The sequence below is a fragment of the Mytilus californianus genome, unplaced genomic scaffold (genome assembly GCF_021869535.1).
Source record: "Mytilus californianus isolate M0D057914Y unplaced genomic scaffold, xbMytCali1.0.p SCAF_4, whole genome shotgun sequence".
Lineage (NCBI taxonomy): Eukaryota > Metazoa > Mollusca > Bivalvia > Mytilida > Mytilidae > Mytilus > Mytilus californianus.
Window position 1 is genome coordinate 101,483,395 of NW_026262690.1, and position 20,700 is coordinate 101,504,094.

At 32.7% G+C, this 20,700-nt stretch overlaps 1 protein-coding gene across 1 annotated transcript in view; it reads left to right on the forward strand.

The window, feature by feature from the left end:
* Positions 1-20,700, forward strand: part of LOC127698929 (uncharacterized) — a 500,671-nt gene that overhangs the window by 300,693 nt on the left and 179,278 nt on the right. Inside the window, exon 16 of the mRNA XM_052202662.1 lies at positions 5,816-5,869. Within this exon, the coding sequence (XP_052058622.1) occupies positions 5,816-5,869 (54 nt within the window). The remainder of the gene's footprint in view (positions 1-5,815; positions 5,870-20,700) is intronic.

Here is a 20,700-nt window from a genome sequence, read left to right on the forward strand (position 1 = left end):
AAAGTAACTTCTAGCATTTGTTTATTACGGTAATATATACAACATCGGAAGTACATGCATCTTATTTGACTTCCTACTCGTAAAGTTCGTGGTGAATTAATTTCAGTTATTATCTCGCTAGAGGTGGAATGTCGCAAAACATGATATATATGTTCCGACATCTCGTAAACATATAACGTACAGTTTTTTTTTGTTTTGTTTAGTCCTTCTCAGAACTTATAATACGTCATTGATATTTGATATACATTTGCGGCAAAATCAATGCATCTCAATTCCACGCAGTATGAAGGGCTCTGTTCCAATAAGCCATGCCCAAGTGATTTGAAAATTCATGAAAAGATAGGTTTCCTAAACAGACTTGGTTTATCTGTCAATGAATGACTTAATTACAACTTTTCGGTGCTCGGGAGAGTTAACACATTGTATAGACACGTGTCACTGTTTAAGACCGTATATTGACCTCTAACTTTCTGTTAGTTTTCGTGTCGGATAACTGACTCATTGGTGTACACTCAATATCTCCTTTTATTCACACACACACACACACACACACACACACCGAGATAAAAACTTTGTTTTCATGCCGTTTGGCAAACATGAACTTTGACCTAGACTTCTCCGAATACATCAAAAGCTAAAAGTTTGTTTCAACTTTTAACTACATAGATTAACAAATATTTTTACCAGAATTAGTTGTTTGATGTAATTTGGCGACAAGGAATTTCATTCAATGTTTAAATCATGTACATCATACATACTGATCATAGTTTGGGAAAATGATACGCCTGCGGGGAATGGAAGTACACTCACAGTATTCCAAATTTAATATGCTGTTTACCAATACCAAAGCGATGACTACTTAGCGAATGGTATCCTCGTATTCTGAAAGTCCATCAGTCCCGTTACCAACTGACCATCTATGATAGATTCGAGAGCGGATGTATATCTAATCATATATGACTATGATATCCGTTCTATTTAGTTCGTCAAGTCAACACAACATTTGAAGAAATTGAAGCTTACAGTGTTATGTCTTAATTACCTGTTAAGTGTTAACTTGTTACAGAGGTTCACATCATTCGTACACGATCAATGGCAATATATCACTTCACATGTTTTCGGTCATATAGTTGTGCCATTATCCAAAGTCAAAGAAGTGTACTTCTTATAAACAATAAGGAGATGTGGTATGATTGTCAATGATGTAAGCAACTAAAGGTCACCGTACGTTCTTCATTAATGAGCAAAACCCATACCGAAAATATATATTGTCAGCTATAAAAGGTCCCGCCATAACAATATGGGAAACAATTCAAACGAGAAAATGAGCGACCTGATTTATAACAAAACAATTAACGAAAAACAAATATGAAAACAACTGCATGACCGGCTCCTGACTTGGGACAAGCACATATAGCCGAGTTAAACATGATCGTGAGTGGTCAAACCTCCGTACCTAGGACAGTGGTTTAACAGCACAACATACTGAGAAACTGCAAAATAAGTTGGAAATGGCTCAATTCAATAGTTCTGTACGAAGGACAAAAATTAACTAACAAAAACACAAAAGTACCGATCTAAGAATAGTCACCCACTTAGGTCAAATTAATAAATTATGTTCTTCCAAACTAAAATAGTTGTGGAGGATACCCAGGGATTAAAAACTCATAAGTGGAGAGAAACTGACAAAGCCATGGCAAAAAAAAGAAGATAAGTTCACAAAACACTACATACAAAACTAAAGACTGAGCAACACGAACCCGACCAAAAAATGAGAGTGATCTCAAGTGAATCGTGTTATCAATCAGTACACATTTAACGGATCTTGTGTAAAGACGTCATAAACAATATGAGAAAGCATGAGCCTTGTGAAATGCCAAAATACAAGTAAACAGTATCGACAGGTTACAGGATTACAACTATTCTTGACTGTATATCAATACATATTTAGTTATGTTTTAATTTATCAAAAACAAAATCAATTTTGATACTGATAAACAATATTCAAACGATTTATGACGGTGTTAAATTGATAACCTTTTAAAATAAGTTTATTCAAAGGATCAACGAGTTACATGGATTGTATCTTAGTTACGGGATGTATAAACAACATCACTCAAAATTTTAAAAAGAAGCCATATTGTTGTATATATGAAAGAATTAAATTAGAGTTTAAATTATTTGTGGTAACGAAATCACTGAATTAAGAGGGTATTAGCTGCTATATTTATGCCACCGAATTCGTTCCAACTGTCAATTTGATTTAATAAGTACAAAAACGTAATTTAGAACTACATTTATCAACAGTTCGTGTGCATTCCTGTTATTGAAATATGACCCCGTTATAGTTATTCAAACAGACAGGTAAACATAAAATACAAAACGACAGATACATTTTTGTAAGCACGCGCAACAGAAAAAGGTCGATTTGATTTCATTTCATAGATAGAAACATATAAATGAAATGTAAATCATTTACAGTAACTCATAACCTGTGTAAGACTTTTGTTAGAGTCGAATCAATTATCGAAATCGGTGTTCCTGTTTCTGCCTTCCCTTGTTTCACTTTTTGAAGCTGACATTCGTTTCAATCACTGTTATGCTTACCATATTTCACAAAGGTTAAACAGGTAGGGAACACTACCTTGTATGGATATGCATAATTTAGCATTCTAATGTCCTCGCAAATATAATTGTTTATTTACATATGACGCAATTTGTTTTACCTGAATGTTTAACCAATCCACTAAATGAGTAACAAAGCATGATGGACTACTACGTGTTTACGATCAACCGAAACATGTGTTATTTATATATATTTAACACATTTTTTCAGGCATCGCGGGATAAAAATTTTCGCGCTTAGTTTTTCATTTTTTGTATCTACATTTATAGTCCGTGATCTAAAGTATTCGTTCCATGCTCAGATTAACGAATAGTTGTTTCTATGCGAAGGAACGAGTGTTTGAATTACCCGAAATATAGCCATTAATATTATTGATGATTGAACGAAGATTTCAGATATTCGTTCACAAGACAGCAACAAAACAACAGTGAAAAACACAATGACCCATAAGATGAACTATTATTCAGATAGTTAAAAAATAAGGAATCCAGTAGTTTTGAGTGGGTTTGTAAAAAAGGGGAAGCCTTTGAGTGTGTCAAATATTTGTTAGGGTCACTAAAATGTCCCAGCTTTTCACATAAGTGATGTACCTACTTTTATGATTAAAAAAGTCATTTAAATCGAGGAAGGGTATGTATTTATTACTTTGTCTCTAAGAAACAGACACAAACACCTTTCAGAAAGATTGGTTTTTCCACCATTTTCTACATAAGGAAATGCCTGTACCAAGTCAGGAATATGACAGTTGTTTTCCATTCGTTAGATATGTTTGAGCTTTTGATTTTGCTATTTTTTAAAGGACTTTCCGTTTTGAATTTTCCTTGGAGTTCGGTATTTTTGTTATTTTACTTTTTTCCAATATCTCGAAAAGAAATATTTACTATAGAATTCTGTGTAATATTTATATATTTATAATTCGACAGGTACAACCTATATCAACTATCATTATTCATCGAAATGTTCAAGACATTTCTTAATTCTTGTCTGACAATGTTAACAACATTCATAAGAATTGATTTTTTGGCATATTTCAGTTGTTTTTATTTTTAGAGAATACTGAATATGATGTACTTACTTTTAGATCAGGTCCTGAAAAGTTTTTACACATCCAGTGCAGATAAGTCTGTGTCTGTCGTTACATCCATATTGCCGGGCAGCATGTAACGCCACAACGGGAACATGCTTGAAATTAAGCAGTGTTTCAGTGTCATGTTCTTTGTGTTTTTCGCAGCAGCAATGTTTTGGAATGGCATTATAAAGGATACAAAAATCCAAGAGCATATATATAGAAAGGCGTGTAACCCATTCCTTCAAACCGTTTTGACAGGTTTCATAGAGCTCTAATGATTTTTATACTGGACATTGGTCACTTCATTGGAAATTTCATTGTTTAACGTGCAATCAATGCACAGGTACAATGCATAACAATGGACAAAACCTGTTCAACTACTTTTACAAGGCGAAAAAGAAAGTCGAATCGTGTAGCCAATATTTTTAATCTGAACGTGCAAATTGAAGATTATGTTATATATTTTACATTTAATACATTGGCTGAACAGAAATATTTACTATGAGAGTCCCAGACACTATAAAAGTTGACAGTGTTCCCACTAATTTAGCGTGTTCTTTTGTGGTAGTAAGCTCGTATTAGCCCACAATGCATTGTAGTTCATTGAGTCGATTGGTCAATCTTTCAAGGCCATGCTTACCTTCTATTTTGGGAAATTACTATATATACTGACGTCAGGAACTCTAGTGTTCCCGACCTGTTAAATCAAATGTCGCATGAATACGTATTCAAATGAGGTTGAAATATTGCATTGCAAGCCAATAATGCAGGCATCAGCGATGTTTTTTTGCACATTATGAAAAAAATGAACCAAACTGACTGTTTATAGCAAAACATTATTTCAATAATCCGATTTTATAAATGTTTGAAACATAAACAAATAGTATTTCAATTTTTAGTCTGAACCGTTACGGTAGCTAATGCACCTTTAATAATTTACCGGTAATACGTGAAATAATACGCTCATTAAATATTAAACGTCACAGAAGGGACCAAAGGAACATTACTGTCAAAAAACATTAAAATTCAAATAGGGGGCGAAAAATCGTCTCTCTTGTCAAAAGCTCGCCGTGTGAGACTAAAATGCCTAGATCTATAACTTATTTCATTGAACACAGTTCTCATAATATGGGTTATTAATGTCTTTCCTTTTCCAAAAGAAAAAGACCTTATTGTATTTCTTCCGATTATTCTTCTTTTTTTTCGGCCAAACTTTGACAAAATTTGCCACCGTAACTAAGACATTTCGCTTTCATGTTCACACTTTGTATGTGTCACACATACCTAACCGGAACTCATGTGAGTCATAAAATGTTGTCGGTCTAGAGTTATCTGCCCAAATCAAAAACAAACTTGTTAGTGAATTAACACTGTAACTGTAATAGTTAGACAAATCCGAAGACTGGAATTTGTTCAAGAACTCACCCTGGAACTCCGTTACATTTAGACCAAAAAGATTTAATTAAAGACCCCTTTGTAGTGTTATGGCCTTTTGAAAATTAACCAATGTCAGTTGGCCACTAAACCTCACTCAGAAACCGTAAATAGTAAACACCTGGGATCTTCACCAATTATTATCAATTCATGTGACCTTGAACATACCTCAAGGTTAAATTATAAAGTTGACCTTGACCTTTGAACTGATAGCTTGTTATGAGATAATCTCAAAAACTGTTATAGTTACAAATGTCGTGAATAGAAAAAAAAACATTTGGGTCATTAAGGCGCAACTTTGTTACATTTTGACCGAAGAGATTGTACCTTTCCGTAAGTGGTACAATGGTCTCTGAAAAGATTATTAGCTATAACTCATAAACCTAAGGTCGTAGATCCATGGGTTTTTTTACAATGACATCAGGAACTAATGACCTTGACAAAGATCACAAGGTCAAGGTCATATCCTAGATAATGAACTTTGTGTTTTTGACCTCATTTTAACGGTTTTATGTGTTTTTAAAGCTTTTCAGCGTACTTTGCCGAAATGTGAGTGTATATTTTATAATAGAGAAAGGAAAGACCTATCAACTGTTCGCGAACAATTGACATTTTGATTGTTTATGTTTTTGTTTTGTTTTTAGAAATCAAAATCATAATCTCAATTGTGATTACATTTCTTTCAGGCGAATGCTTATACTAGGATACACATGAGAAACTCTGGTGATTATTGTGTCCAGGTAAATTAAAATACTATGCTACATGGTTTAACATGATTTTAAGTGATGCAACTTTCACAGTTGGTGTAGTGTCCGGTTTGTATTATATTTTTTTCTCGATTGAATTGGTCCTTTTTTCGAGGGTGGAATAGGGTTTTTTTTCGAAAGAAATTACATACGAATAAATCGATTTACCCTTATTTCGCAAGTATATCAGTTTTATTCATAATTGTCGAACCTACTTATAATGGTATACAAGTTTTTATCATAAACTACGCAAAATTTTCGTATATTTCACTTTTAAAAATACAGCGTTTACATACTAGTAGTCCAGGATTTTCCGCGCGCTGTAGTTTAAACGTCCTGTTCTTTTTTAGAATTGTCCCAGTTTTCGAAAGAAAATATGAACAAAAAGGATAGACCTTTAAAACTGACTTTTTTTTTATCTAATTACTTCAACTTAGTGAAGGTCAATACACAACAAGTTATAAAAAGAAACACACAAAAAAACATAGAACTATGTTGATCAATAATAACCCTTTTCAATTTGATGTTAACTCTCTGTTCCGGTTACAATTTACAATGACCTCGCAAGTACCATAAATGTCATAAGAACTATAAAGATAGGAGACTCGTACGTTTTGCTCCATGTCATCATGCTTTCTTTGTTTTTAGTCTGTCATGTTTGATGTTTTTTCAACATTATTTGTCGCAAACTAAAAGTTTAAAATTATAAATATAATACACGATTCCCAAATAACATTTTATTACTTTAAACAAATTATAGAAGACACCAAGGGGACAATTAACAGATCCAGTGAAAAACAACTAATAACATGGCCAAAACAAAAAACGACGAAAATGCAACAACACAAAACATGACATAGAAACTAAAGATTGAGCAACATGAACTACACTAAAAACCGGTTGTGAACCCAATTGCTGAAGAAGGGTCAGCAGTTACTGCTCTATTAGTGAAATCCATCCTGTTATTATTGTTAAATTTACTGATGAATATAACTGTTATCGAATATTAAAACTAAAGACGTGTTAATTCCATATATTTGATTGTTTCGGCTAATTTCTCCGTATTTATTTCACCAGCAGGTTCAAAATATATGAAAGTTGTCAAATCCTACTGAAAATTGATTAAGAGTTTGAAAGCTGCAGAGCATTTTGGAAAATCGATATTTTGACTGATTTTTTCGTTGGGTGTCTCTTGAAGAAGATTTTTATTGGTTAGTTTATTTCTCTGATTGATTGATTGATTGATTGGTGTTTAACGCCACTTTCAGTATTATTGTGCTATTTCGTGGCGCTCAGTTTGTATTGGTGGAGGAAGCCGCAGTGCCCGGAGAGAACAACCGATCTTCGATAGGAAAACTGACAATCCTAGTCAAATTAAGATTGGAGTCGAGCGCACCTGCCTCGTGCGGGATTCGAACTCACAACCTGTGTTTGACAGACTAGTTGTGAATCTCTGATGTCCTCTACATACTTTTGATACCATAAAGCTACCACATAAACTAAACAAAACCCACGTGTTTATAACTATATATATATATTTATGAACAAGTCTAAATTGAAAACAACGTTCAAATCTATGATTGCGTTGGATAAAAACCGCAATTTTTATACGTGTGCATGCAAAACAAATTTCTTGGTAGAGGGGTCTAAATACAGCACAAACAACATTTTCCAAAAGACCAAATGAGTGAAAAAGTATATTTTAACAAAACGCATTTGACTAGCAGGTCGAACAATTGATGTTCTTAAACCCTGCTGACTGCCATTTATGTATATATTAGATACTTAACAGTACATTAAATGCATTTAACTGAATTCATAACGTCACAGTCAGGATTCTACTTCGTCAAAATTATCTCCCCATTACACCACCTAATTTTTATTATCGTAAAAGTGGAAGCCATTGTAGTGATGACGCGCTGTCAATTTAGCTGTTGAAAACCGACCAATTTATCCACATAGCATCATTACAATCCTTATATGTCAGTTGTATTTTGAAAGACAAATGAATCTACTAGCTATTGAGCATCAGTTCAAAAATATTTTTAAAAATTCGAATTAAATATTTCGTGGAAGGGCAAACTAAAATTTTTTAGAGGTTGAAGACTAATTACCCTAGATAACACACACAAAAAATGAAGTTTTTTTTGAAGTTATGCATTTTTAAGATCTACTTGTAAATTCTGTCCTCAAGTACTTTTAGTGAAAATTTGTTATTCTAACACACCTTCTCTGTTGTTATGACTCATTAGAAAGGTATTTCACTTGACCCATATATTTCATTCTCTAGTACTGTGAATTTTTAATGTTATTAAATCAACCTGTAGCCTATATATATAAAAAATAATAGAATCTGAAGCGAGATGATGTATCAAATATATTTGCTTTATACGTTTTCAAGACAGAATAGTCAGAATAGGTATATAAAACTAAGGGAAGAATAATAAAAGTAACATGTTATACCGGTATGAAATTTTAAACAATTTAAGAGAAACAATATGCTCGAACAAAAATATCAGCCATTTGCAATTACTTTAAACAAAGGTAAATGAAAATAATTTTGTTGTTAGGTATACGTGTACAGTTCCAATAGAGAAAGGAAATATTTTTACAAAATAAATAATTTTGATGTTCATAGTACGAAGTGAAAATTTATAGTAATACCAAACACTTATCGAAGCTGGTATGTAGACCAGATATAACCCTGAATAACATTAAATAACAAAAAAGCATAGCAATTGAATCAACAGGTCAAATAAACAAGAAAGTACGATTTGAGAGTACTCGCAGTTACTGACAGCTAGTTAAAAGCCAAAACAATTAATAATAAAAAATCATGCATCAGAGACTAAAATCAACTAAAACACATCCCAGGGATTTAGTATTTTAACGTCACGGATATGCTTTGATAAAGCGTTGGTTTTTTTACTTTTATAACCACAAATTCTGTATTCTTGTGACATAATTTTTTTTTTCCTGAAATTGTAAGAGATGTTGTTAAGACACAATTTTTCGTTCGGAAGATCGATAAAGAAAAATGAGATATCTGCTATTTTTGACGTAAAAATAAACATATGACTTTACAAAGTTGTGATTTATATGCATGTAACGTATGATTTTACATATTTTGAAAATAAATAAGAAAATTGTCGGGACCTCAATGGACAAATTGTTTATGTACAATGATAAATAGCCGGTCAACTCGGAGGTCGTGGGATTAACAACGCTCGATTCAGAACTTAAATGACAAGGATTGACAGTTTTCCTGTCGTCGGGCGGTGGTTCGCTCCTGGTACTCCGGGTTTTTCAGCAAATAAAAGTTGACAGCCAGGATATATCACTGAAAGTGGCACTAAACACCCCAAAAAACAAACAAAATTTTAACATCGTTGAGTACTATCATAATACCAATATACAATATACATATTGAAACATATAGGGAGAACTAAATTGGCTTTTCTTTCATTATGAAATGGGATACGGAAAGAAATTAAGCTTTTATCTGCAATTATGATGTGGATACTTGCGATGACGAAAATGGCTGTAATGTTTTTCTTCCCTGCCCTTTATCGAATGAGTCATTAATTATTATGTAAAATTCTTAATATTTTTTTATGTTTGTATTTTGTATTGTTTTGTTTTTTACGTTTACTTATTTATCACAATGAACATGAGTTGAGCATTCAAGTTATTGATACTTGGGGAAAATGCGTATGTTTTAAAGAAGCATTTGTCTCTGAACAAAAAAACTAATTGATAGAATACCTTGTGGTTATCTCAACTTTTTAATAATCAAAAAAGGGGAAATGTGTGGCCTTCATCAACACAACACAATTATAATGAAAGCCAAGAAACAAACAGATAGAATGAATTTCATAACAGCGTGGACATGGACACATGGTAATTAAATGTTATCGTGTGTACCACTGGCAGTCGACAACAAAGACTTCACGCAATTACAATATGTCAAGGGCCTCTCAATGGGGATATACATAATTACTATCTTTACACATGTCCATTCATAAAATGAAAGTTTTTGCATGAAAGTTTATAGGAATTTGTTTTGAATATATTTATATACTCACAACAAAAAGATTCTTTAGACAGAATGAGTATATTCAGAGGTGATGTCACCAAGTAATCGAGAGAAAAAAACGTTATGTTTTTCTTGCACAAACGTTCTGTGGCTCCTTAAAGAAATAAGACCACATTTATTCGTACGAGTTGATGTAGAGTAACCTACGATCAACTTTCATACTAAGATTATTTTTGTTGGTAGTAAGAACCCGTTCTTAAAAAATCCTTTTAGTCCTCTGAGCTGCATAATGTTTTGCACGGAACAAATTTGAATTCCCTTCGAAGACTCCAACGATCAGATTTTCGTGAACATTTAAATATCATTCTAACAAAAAATAACTCGTGAAAATATCAAGAAACATATGAATTCGGTCTTGTGTGCAAAATTTACGATGATTGGAGTCCGAGTAGCTTTTGTGAAAACATTGATATTTATTTTAAATTTTGTAATTTCAATAAATTTGTTCTTACTCAACTATTTTTTTTTTTTTTTATTTGAGGACGAATATTTGAGACAATTCCGTCTGCATAAACGTTTATTTGCAATTTATTCATGCTGATTTCAAAAGCCTCTTACATAGCCCCCCCCCCCCCCCCCCCCCTCCCTTATTTTAACTGATTCAGGAATGGTCGCCCCCTTACAATTTGAAATTGTACATTTCTTTTTCGGTTTCTGTGTTTCAATATATATCCATGAATTTAATGATATGTTCACAATACAGCTGATTTGGAATAATAATTCATGTGCACAAAACTAAACTGGTCAACTGTAACACGAGATAATGTACAGGTTAATATGTCAACATAATATGCAGTAACAATGTATTAATAACCGTTAAACTGGGTGCACTCGTTTAATTATTCTAGTATGAAAGGTATTGTAAACATATTTAATTCATGGATAGATAATGAAACACAAATTAAAAGAAATTTAGTACAATTCTAAATTAAATCGCTGTGATCCGTCCATTCGTTTTTCAAATCAACAGAACAGCTGCATTTAACAGGTCAGGCTGACACACTTCTTAATTTTTCACTTATTGCCAGAAAAGAATTTTTCTTACTTTTTTCATTCGATTACTTGGTGATATCACATCTGAAAATACTCATTCTTTCAAAAGAAACTTTTTGCTGTGAGTATATAAATATATTCAAAACAAATTCCTATAAACGTTCATGCAAAAAAAATTATTTTATGAATGGACATGTGTAAAATCGTAATTATGTATATCCCCATTGAGAGGCCCCTGACATATTGTAATTGCGTGAAGTCTTCGTTGTCGACAGCCAGTGACCGACACGATATCATTTAAATATCAGGTGTCCATGTCCACACTGTTATGAAATTCATTCTAGGTCAAATATATATTAAATACATAATACAAAGGAGTGGATTATTATGTGGAATGACTGACTTCAAATATATCAAAACATATAACTAAATATGTATCATATTCTGTTATTAACACCTATGGTTTTACATCTTGTCGGTGCTTATATTTTGGCATTGCACAAGGTCATGTTTTTCTATACTTTTTATGATGTCTTTACACTATTTCCATTGGATGTGTACTGATTTATATTTTGTCCTGGATACATCATTTTTTAATAGTTGTTATCGGCTTTAAACTCATTTCAGTAGTTACGAGTACTCTTTGATCGGTACTTTGTGTCATTAGCGTTTTTGTTACTTGTTTTTGTGTTTTGTATCGATCTCCTGAATATCATATTTGTTTTATGAATAAATCAAGCCGTTATATTTTTTTGTTTTACATTTGGGCTTTATATTTTGGAATAAAAGCTAAAAGCATTTTTTTAGGGTTATTCAACTTTTATAACTCTAAATAATGTATGATGAAATAACTTTCTATCACAAAAACAACGTACCTTATACATCTATTTCAAGCTTCAGTGTCATGTCTTACTATAAACAAAGAATTGTGCGCATGCTCTGAATGGTGAAGACGTTTTTTTTTCGACAAGACAAAAAATGTAAAAACATGGATTTCTAATACTCTTTTAGTCGGAGGTCTGAGTATTAAGGACTAAAAGTAGTGATGTAAATGTGATACATGATGCCAATGGTATAAAATCAGGAATATTCAGTATGATATGACATTTCATTAAATATTGTGTGTGTTTTCAAACGTGAACTGTTCTCAACAGACTAGCAGGTATTCGAATACTAGTGGTACGTGTGTAATTACATAAACATAAACAAACATTTACATAAACTCAACCATAACCATAAACTATCCATATGATTGGTATTTACGACAAAGTTTGATCCTTATATCCTCTTATATCGACTTATCATCTTCAACTTTAAATGCAAACACCAGACAATTCACACAGACTCCGTCGTCACAGCAAACCTACACCACCTCAACCAGAGTCCAGTAAAACGTTTCTCATGTCTTCTCCAAGTTCCTCGCCCGTCCGTATTGACTCTTCATAGATTCATCATACTCCCGTTGCCGCAGGGCTTAACTCACTTCAGTATCAGCAAAATACAGAAACTTTATCTCAACCAAGTATTGAAACCTTACAACAACCAATCACATGTAAACTAGCCCAGTCGGATATAGTTGAAATAGCATTACAACTTAAAGAAATGATACATGGAGAGATTGACTATACAATAAAAGCTACAGTTAACCAGTATAAATCTGAAATAGATAGGCTTTCTACGGAAAATCAAAAGTTACGTGACGATTTAGATGTACTTGAGCAATACGGACATCGGGACCCCATTCGTGTCAATGGCATTCCTGATGGAGGGATAGAAGAAACATCAACGAAAACAACTGAACTGGTAACTGAAATGTTAAAGTCCATGGACAACGAATTGGCTCCCGGGGATGTAATTCGTGCACACAGAATTGGTCGACCTTACAACCCGGAAGATGCAGGAGAAAACAGGGCAAACAATGTTTCGAAACGTCCGAGACAAATAATAGTCAAGCTTCAGTACCATGTTGTTAAAAAAAGAATACTGAGATGCAAAAAACACCTGTAGGAAAAGAGAGATCTGAAATATATCAGAATTAACGAGGACCTAACAAAGGAGAGAAACGCTATCGCCTACAAAGCTAGACAGCTTAGCATAGAAAATTTGATGAGAGACACCTGGACGGTGGATGGAAAAATTTTCGTTAAGGACAATCAACTACAAGTTCATGTTGTCAATACCATGTCAACTTTCCTTCACTACGTGTCAGTATACTGTTGTCCCGGCGCTATGGATTTTCTACAGAGACTCGATCACAACAGGAAACTTAATAGACGCGAGTATATTCCTCCAAAGCTCGTAACCGACGCCGAAGCAAGAGCTGCAGCCGCAGATTCAACGACAAGGTCTTCAGACACAAATAACCAAACCTCTGGTGACCCCATGTCTTAATAATTTACATCTCACTGTTTATAATAAAACAATTGTATATATTTCCATGATTATTAAGATTTAAGTCCTATTTGACATCATCAATTAATTAAAATAATCACATAAACTTCCATAGTTGTAATCAAAAAGGTCATTTAATAAAATTAGTACTATATTTATATTCTTTTCTTCCCAGGACCTATAAATCTTTTCTACTATGAAGCTTGTCGTTTAGGGCAGAATGCTCTTGATAATCTTATAAGTATGAACTGCTCTAATATATGATGATGTCAAATAGTGTGCTATTGTTTCCCTATTTTTCTTGCGTTTAATTTGTATGTTCTTTTGTTGTTTTTTTGTTGTTTTAGTTTGTTTTTTTTTTCTCTTCCTCTCATTTTCGAATGTACATATACCTGAATATTACCAATACACACCTTGTCAAGGCTATGTAAATTATCCCCAGTCCTGTTAATTACACACGAATACTTACCTTAATCGCTGATCTGTCACGTGACATGAGTAAACGTATTAAATTCACAACAGAAACTATCGTAGTAAAATTTATAACTGATGCGTGAAAATGATAAAAGTATAACGGTTGTTACACATAACGTTAAAATCCTCGCTTAGGAAAGACTATGGCTCACTTCACGCTTCTATAAATTGAACAAAATCAATCTTCTTACACACCAGTCCTTAAAACATGTTCAGGAGATATTGCATTCAATTTTGCTAATTTTATCGTAGTCAAGCGAACTTTATACAACACGTACAGCGAATTGTACCGTGCTTGCTTACTTTATTGTCAAAAGTATAGACAGATCTTGACAATTCAGCGATCAAACAATTAATCAAAACTAGAACAGAGTTATTTTGACACGGTTGTCTTTAACAATTGTTTTGAATTAATGTAGATGAAAGTTTTATCATTAATCAATTATAGTTATACGTGTGTATACTAATTCCTCCAAACTCCTTGTTCAATCCATGTACATTTGCATTCTTTTTCTTTTGTTTCATGCATATTGCATATTCAATTTTTTTTGTTCTCACAAGTTTTTTATTTTTTGTTCTTACACTTTTTTCACAAAACAGATGAAATACTATGGTTTATTCAACTTTGTATATGGCCGCTCTCAGTTCGACCAATTTCAGCCAGATGTAACATAACTCATGGGGGTAGGAATTGAATTATATCGTATGAGAGTTGGCATATACTCCTCAGGCAAAAACATCAAACAAAGACTAACTTATATTGATTTTATCTGTATCAACCTATTTCTCGTTTGTAAAAGTGCTTCGCAGGCACTGATGTTATCAATATTAATCTTCACGTTGTCTCATCAACAAGGGTTTTTTCTTAAACCCTCAGCGATGAAACATGTAGACTCAATTGTACAAAAAACACCCAGTGTAAATGTGAATCTTCGACTATTTATTATTTCATTTTTACTATTTATTATACAAATTTTGCTAATCCTAGCAGGAATACAGGTAAATCCAGGTCCAAGTGACGATATCGATTCTTCTCAAAGTTTAATTAACTCAACAGACCTGTCGGACTTCGGTGAACTTTTTTCAAAATCAGTTTCAATTCTTCACTTAAATAATCAGAGTCTAGCCCCTAAAATAGATTTGATACAAGCTGAGTATTCTGACTTCGACATTTTAGCGTTTAGTGAAACCTGGTTAAACAATAATCATACAGACGAATCAATTAAAATTTTAAATTACCAGAACCCCTTCCGTCGTGACAGAGGCCCACACAAGGCTGGAGGGGGATAATTGTTTATGCAAAAAATGATATACATGTTCAATATCGAACTGACCTCGAAAGCGCAAATTTGGAAGCAATATGGTTAGAACTAACATTTAAAGATAAAAAGGCTTTACTCGGAACCTTTTATATACCTCCTAATAGTGGATCAGATATCTGGGAAACAATTGAATATTCTCTTGATATGGCGTCCAATGATAATACTATTAATTACATAATGGCCACAGGCGATTTTAACGATAACCAACTAGCCCTGTCAACTCAAAAATTACATCTTTGTTAAGCCAATTTAGTCTTACTGAAATGATAGATGAACCTACTCATTTCACTGAATCGTCGTCATCATAGTTAGATCTTTTTATAACAAATGATGCGCATATAATAACATACTGTGGAGTCGGGCCACCTTTATTAAACCAAATACGTTTTCACTGTCCGATAATTAGTCTTTTGAACTTTCCAAAATGTCGTCAAAAAACTTTTAAGCGAAAAATTTGGCTATATGATCGAGGAGATTATGACAGATATCGTAACATTTTATCCGATTGGGATTCCGTAATAAACTCAAATAACGTTGAACAATTTACAACCGAAATAACAAATACTATCATAGAAGCCGCTGAAAAATGTATTCCAAATAAAATAATAACTGTTCGTAAAAATGAACCTCCATGGCTAACAAATGATAATAAAAAAAAAGATAAGGAAAAAAAAATAGAATCCACAGAAAGGCTAAAAAATATAATAAACAATCGGATTGGACAAAATTTTAGAAAATACGAAATGAAGCTACTAGTTTAATAAGAAAATCAAAGGATGATTTTAACAACAATTTAATTAAAAGAATCATGAACAGTAACCCGTCCACTACTCATTGGTGGAAAATAGTCAAACAAACATCCGGATTAAAAACAAACGACACAAGTGTACCTCCATTAATGGTTGATAACAACTTAATATTTGATGAAATCGAAAAGGCAAATGAATTTAATCGATTTTTTTCCCAGTCAAATAATGATGATTCAAGTGCCATGTTACCTGAAGAACTTCACAATATTAGTGATGACATTAGTAATAAAGAACTTACTGTAACTGAAGTTGAAGATATATTGCAAATTGTGAATCCCACAAAAGCTTCTGGTCCTGACCTCATAAATCCCAAATTGTTAAAAGAAGCATCTTCTGTATTGAAGTATCCATTATGCAAGCTATTCAACTTATCGTTAAGTACGTCTACTTTTCCAGATCAATGGAAAAGAGCAAATGTTACCCCAGTTTATAAAAATAGTAAACCAAATTATGGACCTATTTCTTTGTTGAGTGTAATTTCAAAGTGTATGGAACGCTGTGTATATAAACATGTTTACAATTACTTACGGGCAAATCGGGTTATTTATTAAAGTGGTTGAAAATTATCTAACAAATAGAGTCCAGCGGGTGGTCATTAACGGTTCAAGTTCTGAATGGTTACCTGTAAATGCAGGCGTCCCACAAGGGTTTATTCTGGGCCCTCTCCGTTTTTGATTTTTATTAACGATATGGTAGAAGACATTCAAGCTCAAATTAAACTATTCGCAGATGACACTTCATTATATATAATGGTTGACAATCCAACAGAAACAGCTACAGTTTTAATTAACGATCTAGACAAGATTTATAATTGGTCAAGGAAATGGCTTGTGAATTTTAATGCCCAAAAGACTGAAAGTATGATAATTTAAAAAAAAATAAATAGACCCTTTCATCCTCCATTAAATATGAATACCCAAGAGCTACAAACAGTAAGTAAACACAAACATCTAGGCGTCTTTTTTTCTAACAACGGATCCTGGAACGACCATATTGAATATATAATTTCTAAATCTTACAAAAGAATAAATATAATGAGAAAAATGAAAAATGTTCTTGATAGGTTTACACTTGAAAAAATTTACATATCATTTGTTCGCCCAATTCTTGAATATGCCGATGTCAATTGGGACTCCCAAAATCAGAATTTGATTGCTAAACTTGAAAATATCCAGCTTGACGCAGCGCGTATCGTCACGGGGGGTACTAAACTTACCAGTATCAATACTTTATAGGTTGAAACTCGATGGGAAAAATTATCTGAAAGACGACGCAATCATAGACTAATTCATTATCACAAAATTTTGAATAATAAAACTCCAGGGCCCGTATGCATAAAACATCTTAACTTAAGTGTTCCTTAAACTTAGATTTCACTAAGAATTCCCTTAGTTAAGTAAAATTCTTCAGTCGTATGCATAAAATTACTTAAGTCACGACTTAACTAAGGAATACTTAAATCGGAACCTTTCTCCAATTACCGTACGATATATATTAGCTCATCGCATGTACTCATCCGTGCAAAACTTTGTTTTGATTATTTACATTGATTGAATAATACATAATTGTATAAAGAACTGGGGTTAAATTGATGTTGGTGTGTAAAACTAATAACAAATATGTTACAACCAAATTGGCGCATAAGAGAAAAGGTTGTTTTGGTGGGCTAGCGTGGAAAGAAAAACATATTTATAATGAAAAACTTTCCCCTACTATTACTAAAGGAGAGATGAAATGGGATTGGAAGGAAATTGATTGATTTATCGATGTTTGCTTTGAAGTCCAGTGTCAAATATGTCACGCATGTTCAGGACGAGAACAAATTAACAATAGATAAAATAAGTGGATCTTGTAATAGACGCTTTCCGGGATGAAGGTCAAGAAAATTTGGACTACCACTGGAAAATGAAGGTATATTGGATAGGGACACACATTCTCCCTTGCAACAGCTCACCTACGGACCCCAAAGTGTGTTGCAATCTCTTTGCACGAGGCTTCGGATTAAACTCCCCATTTTGACCGGACGTGGTTGCGTACTTATACATACCGCACAGCCAAACGAACGTCCCGTTTTGGCAAGGGTTTTATTGCCGGTCGGAAATAGACTTTCTGGTCGCCACTCACCCTTAGGGGTGGAAAAAAAAACAAATATATAATAATATAATAAGTAGAAAAAAATTCATGAGGAGAGATTATTAAGAGATCCAAAAGAAGTGAGACAACTTATACATGGCGTGATAAATGTAAAATATCAAAAGATTCCGAGTTATCCACTTGCAATTTATTCTTTATAGCAAACAAAACTTCAATCACACGAGGAGTCGCTGAATAAAAACTCAACATTATCTTGTAGCACACAACCAAGCCTAATAATGGAATATGCTAGTAAAATCTTAATTAAAAAATAAATCCCTGTCATCATATTTATTAAACAGATTTGTTCCATCTCTAAGGCACCGACCATTCATCTTTCATTGGTGATGCTGGATGGAAGGGCAATATGTTTATTTTCTAGAGACAACATTATATTTTTTAACTCTTACAACACATGATAAAAGATTTTTTTTATTTCGATTTAAAATAAACTTTTTTATTACTTCCCTTTTACAACAATAAAAAAGGGGGGTATGATCATTTTCCATGAATTCATATCAAAACAGGGGCATTTTTCAAAAGTCCTTCAATCTTTTACTAAAACACACATTATTAGATTCATATGTTTACTGTAAGGTATTATCAACATTATTGCGTATTTCCGAATATTTCGCTTGACAGTTATCATGCCAAAAGATGACTCAAAACTGCATGCATTCATGCTAGGTTTTAGAAAAAAGTGAGCAAGAATAAAGGACCTTCTTATTATTTTATTGTACAGTTACAATCGATACCAGGTGTATTTTATCAATCTAACATTTAATGTTATTTGTGTAAGCAGGCACGAACAAATCAAAAGAAAAATAATTGCATGAATTCCATGCGTGTAAAAACTGAGTACTTTTCGGAATACACACTGACGAGGTTGAAAAATAAGGGTAGAATGAAATTATAAAACTACCCTCTGTTATCTCTTGATTTTGTTGATTGTAGGTGATTTTACGAAAATTACAATGATCGTTAATATTTAGCAATAAACAAACGAAATATTACTGAATATAATTAATATTCAATTAAATGGGAACTAATCTATTCATGTTCTGCAAAAAACGCATACATTCGACTGATTTTATATATTTTAGAAAAGTTAAGGTATCTCTATAGGTACCTTATACTTAAGTATAATCTTAGGCGTTTTCTTAGTATAAGAGGTTTTATGCATGCCACTTAAGTTGTGTGGGCGTGACTTAAACCAACTAAGATGTTACTAAGGAAATACTTAGTTTAAGATTTTTTATGCATACCACTTAGGTAAAAAGGGCGGAGTTTCCTTAACTTAAGTGTTTACTAAGGAAAATCTTAACTTAAGTAGCTTTATGCATACGGGCCCAGAGTATATATTTAAGAGACTTATTGCCCGATTCAGTAGGAAGTATACATGATCATAATACAAGACAAAGAAATAATATTACACAAGTCAACACTCTGACCCGTTTATATTCTGAATATTTCATCCCAGCAACAACAAAACTATGGAATACTCTTAACTTAAACATAAGAAAATGTGAATCTCTATCATTATTCAAAAAACAAATTTGTACCCAAAATAGTAAGGTCCCAACGTATTATTATGTAGGATATCGTTTTGGTCAAATTCTTCATGCTCGCTTAAGAATGAATTCAAGTTCATTTATTCTTTTGCAATTTAATAGACTCTCCAAATTGTCGTTGTGGTGATGTAGAAACAAATTTTCACTTCTTGTTATCTTGTCCCATATACACTGACTTAAGACATGAACTACTAACTTCTGTTTCAATTCTTCCTGTCCAAGTTGACAAAAGTTTTGCTTTTTGGATCAACGGTACTCTCAGATGAGCAAAATAGTCTTTTATTTAGTTTGGTGCAGAAATATATTATCAAAAGCAAACGTTTTAACCCTTGATGTTACTGCTTCGCCATTCAATAGGAACCCAAGCATTTCACACTGTATACATTACAAAAATTCATTTTTATTTTTGTGTTTTTTTTTTCTTCTTCTTCTCTAATGTATTTTCCACCTTTTTCATATTCATATTTTTATTACAGAGCATGCCAGTATTCATATTTATGCATTGTTCAATAAGTGTATTATTTGTGTAAAAGGAGACAGATTTGTAAAAGCAAATTTGCTTATTTCTGAATCCTTAATATTTATTTCATTTGTATAATATCGTTTAATGTTGATTTATCTGAATAAATATTGTTTAAACTAAACAAAGTCTGCTTGTTTACATTTTACACAATTTTCACGTGAAAAAACGAGGTCACGATCGAAAAAACTCTATCAATTCACTCAAAAAAACATAATCCCAACTGGAAACTATACCTTCCTTGAACTTTGCTAAATTTTGAAACTCTTTTTAATGAAAAAAAAATCTGAACTTGCACAAAAATGAATTCTTTGATAAGATTAAAAGTATCGCTTTGTGTATATGAAAGTCTTCTGACATTTGGATATAAAACCAATACACTGAAATAAATGAAAGTACACCGATAAGAGTTAATATATAAGACAAACGAGAGAGAGAATATACTTTGGTTGTAATCAAAAGTTGTAAGTCCAATAAAACAGACATGCCAATGACCAAGAAGAAAAACGATAAAAT